At 39.6% G+C, this 13,513-nt stretch overlaps 1 protein-coding gene across 2 annotated transcripts in view; it reads right to left on the reverse strand.

Annotated features, from left to right (window-relative positions):
* Positions 1-13,513, reverse strand: part of LOC123510478 (MAM and LDL-receptor class A domain-containing protein 2-like) — a 136,504-nt gene that overhangs the window by 33,586 nt on the left and 89,405 nt on the right. For both annotated transcript variants that reach the window (XM_045265684.1, XM_045265683.1), the window contains exons 124-132: positions 4,666-4,818; positions 4,056-4,274; positions 3,663-3,794; positions 3,415-3,514; positions 3,040-3,220; positions 2,347-2,581; positions 1,843-1,974; positions 1,354-1,436; positions 942-1,085 (exon numbers count right to left, since the gene is read on the reverse strand). In XM_045265684.1, the coding sequence (XP_045121619.1) occupies positions 942-1,085; positions 1,354-1,436; positions 1,843-1,974; positions 2,347-2,581; positions 3,040-3,220; positions 3,415-3,514; positions 3,663-3,794; positions 4,056-4,274; positions 4,666-4,818 (1,379 nt within the window). The remainder of the gene's footprint in view (positions 1-941; positions 1,086-1,353; positions 1,437-1,842; positions 1,975-2,346; positions 2,582-3,039; positions 3,221-3,414; positions 3,515-3,662; positions 3,795-4,055; positions 4,275-4,665; positions 4,819-13,513) is intronic.

Consider the following 13,513-nt stretch of genomic DNA (forward strand, 5'->3'; position numbering starts at 1 on the left):
TTCTCTGCTCCAATGTTGGAAGATCCATAGCCTTTAGTCTCTCCTCATATGCTACAATCTCTTCACTTAACCCATTACAGCTGTCTACTGTCCTATGTGGAAAACTGAACTTCTTAATATTTCTATGACACTGACTTTTCATGATTTTCTTGTAATGTCTTCTTGTTTGTCTGTCTCCCTGCTCCGCCAGTGTTACCAGGTCTTGTCTATCTATCTTCTCCATACGGTTTACTAACTTATACATGTGTGATTCACCTCAGTTTTCTGCTGGTCACCCAGCCAGTCTTCCCCATTACGGAGCGAGCTCAGAGCTCACAGACCAATCTTCAGGTAGGACTGAGACCACATAACACACTCCACACACGGGAAAGCGAGGCCACAATCGAGTTACATCCCGTACCTATTTACTGCTAGGTGAACAGGGGCCACACATTAAGAGACTTGATTTGTGCTGCTTCAGACCCGGCCCTCTCGATTATGAGTCGAGCATGTGAGCACGCGCATGTGTGTGTGTGTGTGTGTGTAATTCACTGTTTGATCTGCTGCAGTCTCTGACAAGACAGCCAGACGTTACCCTACAGAACGAGCTCAGAGCTCATTATTTCCGATCTTGGGATAGGTCTGAGACCAGGCACACACCACACACCGGGACAACAAGGTCACAACTCCTCGATTTACATGTACCTACTCACTGCTAGGTGAACAGGGGCTACGTGAAGAGACACACCCAAATATCTCCACCCGGCCAATAACCCCGGCCCTCTGGCTGTGAAGCCAGCGCTCTAACCACTGAGCTACGTGTGTGTGTGTGTGTGTGTGTGTGTGTGTGTGTGTGTGTGTGTGTGTGTGTGTGTGTGTGTGTGTGTGTGTGTGTGTGTGTGTGTGTGTGTGTCTAACATGTAGATGGTGATGCTCAGAATTGAGTTGGAGAGTGTTCACACCTGGCTTGGGTTGGGGTTGCAGAAGCCTTTATCCATCCACACGTCGTCCACGGCAATGTCTCCCTTGGGTCCGTTGCCTCGCTGGGCTTTCAGTACCAGCTTGAAGGGCTGCTTCAGCTCATTTTCAATAATGCCCACCTTACCCTGCAAGAAGTAAATTCAGATGTCTACAAAATGCTCAATCTTGACATTAATGAGAAAAATTATTTTTGTGTCAATCCATGACAGTAATATAAAGGTATCTCTTGTCAGTTTTTTCTTGGTAATTTAATAGATAGTAATACATGATTAAATGATTAATGATAATAAAAAGTACACATGTAGGAATATCTTTTGTGATATAATAAAATAACAAAAATACTAAAAAATAATGTTTCAAGTGATTAAACAAATGCATTGTCAATCTACACACCAGTTTCCATTCTTGCCCTTGATCCCCAAATGCATGCATCAGGACTTTCACCTCATCATCTTGCTTCAACTCCACTGCAAAACCTGTCAGGTACACATTGCCTCATGAGTCAAGGTAAGGGTTCCTTTGTTGTGTTCTCTTGTAAGGTCAGAATTATGCAGAGAGAGAGAGAGAGAGAGAGAGAGAGAGAGAGAGAGAGAGAGAGAGAGAGAGAGAGAGAGAGAGAGAGAGAGAGAGAGAGAGAGAGAGAGAGAGAGAGAGAGAGAGAGAGAGAGAGAGAGAGAGAGAGAGAGAGAGAGAGAGAGAGAGAGAGAGAGACTCAGTCATCTTGTAGAGGTTACAAATACAATATAACTGTGACAACAAAAAAGATAATAATAATAATAATAATAATAATAATAATAATAATAATAATAATAATAATAATAATAATAATGACAATAACAATGAGTTTTGCAGAAAAGAACAGGCTATTGTGTTTCTACTCACCGCCAACATCGTCACCATACATGTAGTAGTAAAACTCAAAGCAGTACATCTGGATTGGGATGAGTGGTGATTCTAAAGTAGCAAGTGCCGTATCTGATCCTGCTAGTGCTGCATCCATGTAAATATAATGCCCTGTGGAAACAAGAAAGTTCAAGTCATTCTTAAAAAACAGAGAAGATTCCTAGGTAACTAATTTCTCTATGATGTGTGGTGATCCTGAAGGTCTTGTTGCTTTATGTCATTCAATATAGATTTTTACACCATACTGTGGAAGCTTAACAGTGCTTTCAATACTCTTCAAGTTACCTACAGGCACTATAGGCCAAGACATAAAAAAGAAAAACTAAATAAATAAAAAAATACTACAGTCAGTGCCAAAACAACTTTAGTTTCTCTCTTGTGAGCATCCCACTGCACAAACTGGCAACTTGCTCCTTAACAAAATTACAGTAAACATGAAAAACATCCAATATAAATAAAAACACAAGTTGGTAAAAGACTCACCAAGTGCAGTGTTGAGGGTGTGGTCATACTTGGGGCCTGTGCCTTCAGTGGGTGTGGAGCCTTGATTCATGAGCCACTCTGTGTCATCTCCTTGCATGGTGTTGGTCCAGCCACAGAAGCCATCCTCAAAGCTGCACGTGGCAATAGTGGGGCAGGTCCTGCTCAGCATCACCACATCATCTATGGCTATGGTGCTGTTCTCCCCATCCTCGCCCTCCATGGCAACAAAGACAATCTGAAGGTAAAGTGTTATGTCACATCAATATAAACATGAACAATGAACATATATACATTTTAAAACCATAGAATTCCTTCCATGGTTATCAATTATTTCATTTTCATTCATGCTAAATTATTTTGTGTTTTAGAATGATACAATTAAATATGCTCCTTTACAGTTTGAGATGAAATAGGCAAGTGAGACACACAATCATGGAGACATGACCATCTGAACACTGACTAGTAATTCATTGGCATATTACTCACTCATCACCAAAGTTCCACATCTTCCTTTATGCTCTCAGTGATATAAATAAATCCAAAATCATCTTAGCCAATTATATATACAAAGTAAATACCTCCATGACACATCCACCCATGATACTTTCATTAACTGAATACAATTGTGAAATGACAAAAGAAAATTCAAGCCCTAAGTGATGAGGCAAACTTTCACTAAGACAATACATGTACCTCAAAGTCATTAACAAGATTGGATGATGTTTGTCCTAAATTCCAGGCATCTCCTTGGTGGCCTAAAATCTGCCACACCGGAGAAAGGCCATCAATAGATGCTGAGGGACTCTTGATGTACACAAACAACTGTCCTGACCACTCTGGCTTTCCCTGCATATAAAAGTAGAACTGGAAGCACCTGAAAAGTTGAGTTTGGAATTACTACTGAGAAATCTCTTTCATTGTTTTATACTGTCCCAGTCTTCTCCAAAGTTTTGTTTTTCATACAACATATAAGACAGTATGTGACAAACCATGCATGTAAACTATCTTTACTCCACTACTGGATATATCATTACTTCTAATTAACAGAACTTAAGTGAAGCCACTCACACTTCTCCATTGCCATGATAAATGGGACTGAAGAGATATGCCTTATCTTCTTTGTTATCAGGAGAGTGTTTGAAGCTGGAGTAATGTCCATATGAGGTCCCTGGAAAAACAGTTATTCAAAAAATTGAATAGCTCTATGATATATATTTTAGAAGTCATAAGAACAATATCTAATTTTGCATTTTAATCACGTGCAGAAATACTTCTAAGTTAACACTTGAGCAAAACAAACAAGAAGCCTTCATTACCAAAGGTGTGGTCAGTAGGAGGAGAATTAACCAGGTCTGGGTTTTGGCCGGAATTCCAGATCCACTCTGCTCCACCATCATTAACATTGGTCCATTCACACATGTCTGATGTCTCAAAGTCACACCAGATTTCTAAAAAAGAAAGAAAAAAGAATAACAAGGATTGAATATGGCATATGTATATTTCCCACTTTTTTCCTATGATAATAAAGAAAAAAAAAAAAAGATATGAGCAAAAATCCTCAATATGGATTGGCATCTCTATAAAGTAAGAATACTAAATAAAAATCCATCTAATTTCTCTTCATTTCACCAGTCATGTGAAGAGAATAAAAATATGAAATACTGTCAACTACTCTGAGTTGGAAGACAATCTTGTGTTGGTTTGAGTACCTTGAGGGTTGTGACAGGAGCCGTCAGTCAGAAGGAAATCATCAATGGCAGTGTGACCCAGGTCAAGGTCAATATCAGCCGGTGCTGACTTGCCCCGTACCACAACTCGTTGAGAAAAGTTTTTGTTTGGTATGAAGAGACGAACTTGTTGCCAGATCTCTCCAACTTCATCTCGGTGTTCCCAGTCCGGAGGTTCGGAGGACCCTGGGATTCCATGTTCTGTAGAAGTAACAGCAGTTTAGGTGAGACTAAATGTAATGCAATGTATATACAATCATATGTGTAGAAATAACAGCAGTTTAGGTGAGACTAAATGTAATGCAATGTATATACAATCATATGCTAAGGGACTGAATGCTTTTATTAACTATCAAAGTAATAATGTGCACAGTTCACAAATAAACTACATTTTCCTTAAAATACCATAAGTTCATGTTTGACATTCAATACAGACTTACTGAATAAGAGTAACCAGGATGTACTATAGTGTTTACAGTTATCAATAATGAAAAACAATTCTATGTTCTTTAGATGGACTTCTAACCCCTCACAGGAATGGCATATGAAAAGAAATGAGTAGAATGACATTTAGTAACAGAAGAGGCAGTACCTTTGGTAATGTAGACCATGATGGCTGGAGGATTGGGCCCATGCATGTAGTAAGCAAAGGACAGGCAGTGGCCAGCTTCATTATCCACAATCAAGTCAGAAAACAAATTAGCTTCTCCTGCACTGTTCAGTGACCGAAGGTAGATGAAGTGACCTGAAACATGAGAAATTGCATGTAAGCTTTAAAAAACAGTTTACACAGAAAGAATACACTGTTTTAAAATGGAAGTAAGAAAGAAAATCATCATGTATCATACATGATACACACACACACACATACACACACACACGGGACATCGTCGATGGCGGAGGTGGTCGCTGAGCTCCAGAGCAATCATCTATAATTCTACAGTTACCTAAGAGTAACCAAGGTGGGAAAGGAGCTGGTAATGTTTGTCCCGTCTCCATATAGTCATGTTAACTGTTGATTAGCAAAATAATGTCCAGTGAAGGTAAATATAAACTGTAGCCTGCGTTTGAGCCATCAGCTGGTTTGTTTACGTCTGCGCAACATGGCGGCCGTGAACTCGAAAGAGGAATCAGACTTCACAGGGTTTCAAGGAATAATGGAGAAGAGCGCTTATGTGAAGAAAATTCTGGAGTTAGAAGGTAAAATTGAAAACTGTTTGAAAAGTATGAGGGCCTGGAAACGAGTTATGACAATGTAATGAGAGACTGTGCCGATATGAAGAAGGAAAATGCAGCACTGAAAGAGGAAGTTAAGCTAATTAAAGTGAATTGCGAAAAATGTGGAGAATCTCTAGGAAAAGTGATGGAGAAGCAGGCTGAATGGAAAAAAGTCAGGAAGTGGAAAGAAAGGAGGTAAATTACAAAGTTGCAAGTCTGGAAAAGGAAATCAAAGAGTCAGGGGAGAAAACTTTGGGCCTTGCTGAAATTATAGATCAACAGATCATAGAAGAGAAGATAGCTGAGAAAGTGGTGAAGGTTATTAAGTCAAATGAGACATTGGTGAGGGAAACTGTAGACAAAAAGAGATGTGTGGTGATATTTGGTGTGGAGGAGGATAAGACACCGAGTAAAATGGAGAGAGAGAAAACATAAAAAGGTGATAAATAATATCATTAATGTGGTGCAAGAGGAGGAAAAGACCTAGTACAAGAAATAGAGGACTTCCATAGAATTGGAAAGTTCACAAGAGAAGGTATGAGGCCAATAAGAATCAAACTTAAGTCACAAAAGGATGTAGATGAATTGGTGGAGAAGTCATGGAGGCTAGCCCAGCAGGAAACAACAAGGAAGATTTGGTTGAGAAGAGATCTCGGTGAAAAGGAAAGAGAAATGTTAAATGAGTTGAGAAAGGAGGCTTTGAAAAAAATGAAGAGAGGACAGAAGAGGAGAAGAAAGAGTTTTTCTGGAGAATCTTGGATATGAGACTGAGGAAGTGGTTCATAACCCAGAAAAGTACAGCAAGAAAGGACTAAAGAAACTTACATATGAGCGAAATGTAATGTATTCCAACATAAATGGAGTGATATCGGGATTTTAGAACTCAACGATTACTTGAGGGACAAGAACCCAGATATTGTGGGTCTTACTGAAACAAAACTGAGAGAGGGAGAAGACCTGATGATGGTTGGAGAAAGGAAATATAATGTTTGGAAAAGAAATAGAGTAGGTAAGATGGGAGGAGGAGTGATGTTGCTGGTTAAAAAAGATATAAAGGTGGATCAAGTGAAAAAAGGTATGGGAAAGGCAGAAGTGCTAAAGATCAGAGCAGAAACTAATGAAGGAAAAAAGAGGCACTACATAGTGGTGTACGTACCACCTAAGACAAATGCATGGTCAGTACAGGAATATGAAGAAATGATAAGTGATACAGGAACATGTCTGGAAGAAATGTTGGGTGGCTGTGAACGAACTATAATGATGGGAGATTTTAATTGTAAAGAGGTGTGTTGGGAGGACTGGTCAATGGAAGGATCAGAGACAACATGGGGAAATACACTATTGACACTGGCAATGGAAAATGTGTTAACTCAGTGGGTCAAAGAAGATACTAGGTTTGGAGGAGAGGGAGCATCGTCAAGACTGGACTTGGTCTTTAGTACAGAGCCAATGGTCATTGAGGAGATGAGGGTGGAGTGCCCTTTAGCAAAGAGTGATCATGCAGTTTTGGAGTTCAAGGTGATAGATGAAGAGAAATCTAGAAGAAATGAAGAATATAAAGTGGGAAGATGGAATTATGCCAAGACAGATTTTGGAAACCTAAAGAAATTCTTTCAAGAGACAAATTGGATGAAATTCAAGAGTGCTAAGGAGCAAATGAAAAGTGGAAGGAATTTATAAAAATATACAAAGAAGGTGAGAAAAATTTGTACCAATAAGACAACATAGAGAAGTTGGAAAGCAGGACTGGTTTAACGATAGATGTGAAAAGGCTAGAACAAGAAAAGAGGATGCATGGAAGAGGTGGAGAAGGAAAAGACGGATTAAGCAGTGGGAAAGTTACAAAAGAGCAAGAAATGAATATGTGTTGATTAGAAGAGAAGAAAGAAAGAAACAAGAAAAGGATATAATTGATAAATGTAAAGACCAACCAAGGCTTTTTACAGACATGTGAACAACAACATCAAAAATAGAGAAAGTATTGAAAGTTTAGAAGTAAATGGAGTATGCAGTGAAGATCCCAGGAAATGGCAGAGGCTATGAATGGATGCTTTCGGAAGGTATTCACAAAGGAGACTGCTTTTGACAAACCACTGGTAATGGAACAGAAAGGGATTATGAAGGAGTTTCAAGTAACTGTGGAGGAGATCAAGAACATGATGGGGAGTTTAGAAGTGAGAAAAGCTGTGGGACCTGATGGGGTATCAGGATGGATTTTAAGAGAATGCAGGGAGCAACTGGCAGAAAAAGTTTGTGAAGTAATTGATGCCTCATTAAGGGAAGGTGTAGTGCCCCAAGACTGGAAAAGAGCTAACATTGTCCCAATCTATAAATCAGGTAACAAGAGAGACCCATTGAACTATAGACCAGTGTCACTTACAAGTGTGGTAGCTAAGATGTGTGAGAGGGTGGTGAAGAATAGATGGACAGACTTCTTGGAGAAAAATGACATACTTTGTGAGTGTCAATTTGGTTTTAGAAAGGGCGTTCATGCACGACAAACCTGATATGTTACTATTCGAGGGTGATAGATGTAATACAGGAAAGAGATGGTTGGGCTGATGGAATATATCTGGATTTAAAAAAGGCCTTTGATAAGGTACCACACCAGAGACTGATCTGGAAACTTGAAATGGTAGGAGGAGTGCATGGCAGTTTACTAAAATGGATGGAAGACTTTTGGTAGGAAGAGAAATGAGAACAATAATTAAGGACAGACCATCAGAATGGGGATTGGTGGAGAGTGGAGTTCCACAGGGATCAGTGTTGGCACCAGTAATGTTCGCAGTCTACATAAATGACATGGTGGATGGGGTGTCCAGTTATGTGAGCCTATTTGCAGACGATGCAAAATTGTTAAGAAAAGTGAGATGTGACAAAGATTGCGAACTACTCCAGGAAGACTTGGACAGAATATGGAAATGGAGCTGTACATGGCAAATGGAGTTCAACACGACAAAATGCAAGAAAATAGAGTTTGGCAAGAGTGAAAGAAGAATCAGGAGTATGTACAAGATAGGAAATGAAGACATAAAACCAGTCATGAAGAAAAAGACCTTGGGGTGACAATTACCAATGACCTATCGCCAGAGAGACATATAAACAAAATAATTGGAGAAGTATTGAACTTATTGAGGAACATAAGAGTGGCGTTCGTATATTTAGATGAAGAAATGATGAAGAAAATAATTACTGCAATGATAAGACCGAGGCTTGAATATGCAACAATACAGTGGGCTCGAACTTAAAGAAACACATAAGGAAACTAGAGAAAGTACAGAGGGCTGCAACGAAAATGGTGCCTGACTTAAGAGATTTGACTTATGAAGACAGACTGAAAAGAATGCAACTTCCAACCCTGGAAAACAGAAGAGAAAGGGGAGACCTGATAGCAATATACAGAGTGATGATTGGCATGGAAAAATGGATAGGGAAGATCTGTGTATGTGGAATGAAGAATGTCGAGAGGGCATGGGAAAAACTAAAATGGCCACTTATAGGAGAGATGTGAAAAATATAGCTTCCTCATAGAAGGGTGGAAGCATGGAATAGTTTAGACGTGGAAGTGGTCAACGCAAGGAATATTCATGATTTTAAGAAAAAGCTGGACATTAATAGATATGGAGACGGGACAACACGAGCATAGCTCTTTTCCCGTATGTTACAATTAGGTAAATACAATTAGGTACACACACACACACAATCATCTATAATTCTACAGTTACCATTGCCTAAGAGTAACCAAGGTGGGAAAGGAGCTGGTAATGTTTGTCCCGTCTCCATATAGTCATGTTAACTGTTGATTAGCAAAATAATGTCCAGTGAAGGTAAATATAAACTGTAGCCTGCGTTTGAGCCATCAGCTGGTTTGTTTACATCTGCGCAACATGGCGGCCGTGAACTCGAAAGAGGAATCAGACTTCACAGGGTTTCAAGGAATAATGGAGAAGAGCGCTTATGTGAAGAAAATTCTGGAGTTAGAAGGTAAAATTGAAAACTGTTTGAAAAGTATGAGGGCCTGGAAACGAGTTATGACAATGTAAAGAAAGACTGTGCCGATATGAAGAAGGAAAATGCAGCACTGAAAGAGGAAGTTAAGCTAATTAAAGTGAATTGCGAAAATGTGGAGAATCTCTAGGAAAAGTGATGGAGAAGCAGGCTGAATGGAAAAAAGTCAGGAAGTGGAAAGAAAGGAGGTAAATTACAAAGTTGCAAGTCTGGAAAAGGAAATCAAAGAGTCTGGGAGAAAACTTTGGGCCTTGCTGAAATTATAGATCAACAGATCATAGAAGAGAAGATAGCTGAGAAAGTGGTGAAGGTTATTAAGTCAAATGAGACATTGGTGAGGGAAACTGTAGACAAAAGAGATGTGTGGTGATATTTGGTGTGGAGGAGGATAAGACACCGAGTAAAATGGAGAGAGAAAAACATAAAAAGGTGATAAATAATATCATTAATGTGGTGCAGGAGGAGGAAAAGACCTAGTACAAGAAATAGAGGACTTCCATAGAATTGGAAAGTTCACAAGAGAAGGTATGAGGCCAATAAGAATCAAACTTAAGTCACAAAAGGATGTAGATGAATTGGTGGAGAAGTCATGGAGGCTAGCCCAGCAGGAAACAACAAGGAAGATTTGGTTGAGAAGAGATCTCGGTGAAAAGGAAGAGAAATGTTAAATGAGTTGAGAAAGGAGGCTTTGAAAAAAATGAAGAGAGGACAGAAGAGGAGAAGAAAGAGTTTTTCTGGAGAATCTTGGATATGAGACTGAGGAAGTGGTTCATAACCCAGAAAAGTACAGCAAGAAAGGACTAAAGAAACTTACATATGAGCGAAATGTAATGTATTCCAACATAAATGGAGTGATATCGGGATTTTAGAACTCAACGATTACTTGAGGGACAAGAACCCAGATATTGTGGGTCTTACTGAAACAAAACTGAGAGAGGGAGAAGACCTGATGATGGTTGGAGAAGGAAATATAATGTTTGGAAAAGAAATAGAGTAGGTAAGATGGGAGGAGGAGTGATGTTGCTGGTTAAAAAGATATAAAGGTGGATCAAGTGAAAAAGGTATGGGAAAGGCAGAAGTGCTAAAGATCAGAGCAGAAACTAATGAAGGAAAAAGAGGCACTACATAGTGGTGTACGTACCACCTAAGACAAATGCATGGTCAGTACAGGAATATGAAGAAATGATAAGTGATACAGGAACATGTCTGGAAGAAATGTTGGGTGGCTGTGAACGAACTATAATGATGGGAGATTTTAATTGTAAAGAGGTGTGTTGGGAGGACTGGTCAATGGAAGGATCAGAGACAACATGGGAAATACACTATTGACACTGGCAATGGAAAATGTGTTAACTCAGTGGGTCAAAGAAGATACTAGGTTTGGAGGAGAGGGAGCATCGTCAAGACTGGACTTGGTCTTTAGTACAGAGCCAATGGTCATTGAGGAGATGAGGGTGGAGTGCCCTTTAGCAAAGAGTGATCATGCAGTTTTGGAGTTCAAGGTGATAGACGAAGAGAAATCTAGAAGAAATGAAGAATATAAAGTGGGAAGATGGAATTATGCCAAGACAGATTTTGGAAACCTAAAGAAATTCTTTCAAGAGACAAATTGGATGAAATTCAAGAGTGCTAAGGAGCAAATGAAAAGTGGAAGGAATTTATAAAAATATACAAAGAAGGTGAGAAAAATTTGTACCAATAAGACAACATAGAGAAGTTGGAAAGCAGGACTGGTTTAACGATAGATGTGAAAAGGCTAGAACAAGAAAAGAGGATGCATGGAAGAGGTGGAGAAGGAAAAGACGGATTAAGCAGTGGGAAAGTTACAAAAGAGCAAGAAATGAATATGTGTTGATTAGAAGAGAAGAAAGAAAGAAACAAGAAAAGGATATAATTGATAAATGTAAAGACCAACCAAGGCTTTTTACAGACATGTGAACAACAACATCAAAAATAGAAAGTATTGAAAGTTTAGAAGTAAATGGAGTATGCAGTGAAGATCCCAGGAAATGGCAGAGGCTATGAATGGATGCTTTCGGAAGGTATTCACAAAGGAGACTGCTTTTGACAAACCACTGGTAATGGAACAGAAAGGGATTATGAAGGAGTTTCAAGTAACTGTGGAGGAGATCAAGAACATGATGGGGAGTTTAGAAGTGAGAAAAGCTGTGGGACCTGATGGGGTATCAGGATGGATTTTAAGAGAATGCAGGAGCAATTGGCAGAAAAAGTTTGTGAAGTAATTGATGCCTCATTAAGGGAAGGTGTAGTGCCCCAAGACTGGAAAAGAGCTAACATTGTCCCAATCTATAAATCAGGTAACAAGAGAGACCCATTGAACTATAGACCAGTGTCACTTACAAGTGTGGTAGCTAAGATGTGTGAGAGGGTGGTGAAGAATAGATGGACAGACTTCTTGGAGAAAAATGACATACTTTGTGAGTGTCAATTTGGTTTTAGAAAAGGGCGTTCATGCACGACAAACCTGATATGTTACTATTCGAGGGTGATAGATGTAATACAGGAAAGAGATGGTTGGGCTGATGGAATATATCTGGATTTAAAAAAGGCCTTTGATAAGGTACCACACCAGAGACTGATCTGGAAACTTGAAATGGTAGGAGGAGTGCATGGCAGTTTACTAAAATGGATGGAAGACTTTTGGTAGGAAGAGAAATGAGAACAATAATTAAGGACAGACCATCAGAATGGGGATTGGTGGAGAGTGGAGTTCCACAGGGATCAGTGTTGGCACCAGTAATGTTCGCAGTCTACATAAATGACATGGTGGATGGGGTGTCCAGTTATGTGAGCCTATTTGCAGGCGATGCAAAATTGTTAAGAAAAGTGAGATGTGACAAAGATTGCGAACTACTCCAGGAAGACTTGGACAGAATATGGAAATGGAGCTGTACATGGCAAATGGAGTTCAACACGACAAAATGCAAGAAAATAGAGTTTGGCAAGAGTGAAAGAAGAATCAGGAGTATGTACAAGATAGGAAATGAAGACATAAAACCAGTCATGAAGAAAAAGACCTTGGGGTGACAATTACCAATGACCTATCGCCAGAGAGACATATAAACAAAATAATTGGAGAAGTATTGAACTTATTGAGGAACATAAGAGTGGCGTTCGTATATCTAGATGAAGAAATGATGAAGAAAATAATTACTGCAATGATAAGACCGAGGCTTGAATATGCAACAATACAGTGGGCTCGAACTTAAAGAAACACATAAGGAAACTAGAGAAAGTACAGAGGGCTGCAACAAAATGGTGCCTGACTTAAGAGATTTGACTTATGAAGACAGACTGAAAAGAATGCAACTTCCAACCCTGGAAAACAGAAGAAAGGGAGACCTGATAGCAATATACAGAGTGATGATTGGCATGGAAAAAATGGATAGGGAAGATCTGTGTATGTGGAATGGAAGAATGTCGAGAGGGCATGGGAAAAACTAAAATGGCCACTTATAGGAGAGATGTGAAAAATATAGCTTCCCTCATAGAAGGGTGGAAGCATGGAATAGTTTAGACGTGGAAGTGGTCAACGCAAGGAATATTCATGATTTTAAGAAAAAGCTGGACATTAACAGATATGGAGACGGGACAACACGAGCATAGCTCTTTTCCGTATGTTACAAACATGGAACAGTTTGAGTGAGGAAGTGGTGTCAGCAACGTGTGTGCACAGTTTTAAAGAAAAATTGGATAAGTGTATATATGGAGACTGGGCCACACGAGCATAAAACCCAGGCCCTGTAAAACTACAACTAGGCAAATACACACACACACATACATACACACACACACACACACGTGTAGCCCCTGTTCACCTAGCAGTGAGTAGGTACGGGATGTAAATCGAGAAGTTGTGACCTTGTTGTCCCGGTGTGTGGTGTGTGCCTGGTCTCAGGCCTATCCGAAGATCGGAAATAATGAGCTCTGAGCTCGTTCCGTAGGGTAACGTCTGGCTGTCTCGTCAGAGACTGCAGCAGACACAAACACACACACACACACACACACACACACACACCCGTCTCCATATAGTCATGTTAACTGTTGATTAGCAAAATAATGTCCAGAGAAGGTAAATATAAACTATAGCCTGCGTTTGAGCCATCAGCTGGTTTGTTTACATCTGCGCAACATGGCGGCCGTGAACTCGAAAGATGAATCAGACTTCACAGGATTTCAAGGAATAATGGAGA

This window comes from Portunus trituberculatus, chromosome 29 (genome assembly GCF_017591435.1).
Source record: "Portunus trituberculatus isolate SZX2019 chromosome 29, ASM1759143v1, whole genome shotgun sequence".
Classification (NCBI taxonomy): Eukaryota; Metazoa; Arthropoda; class Malacostraca; order Decapoda; family Portunidae; genus Portunus; species Portunus trituberculatus.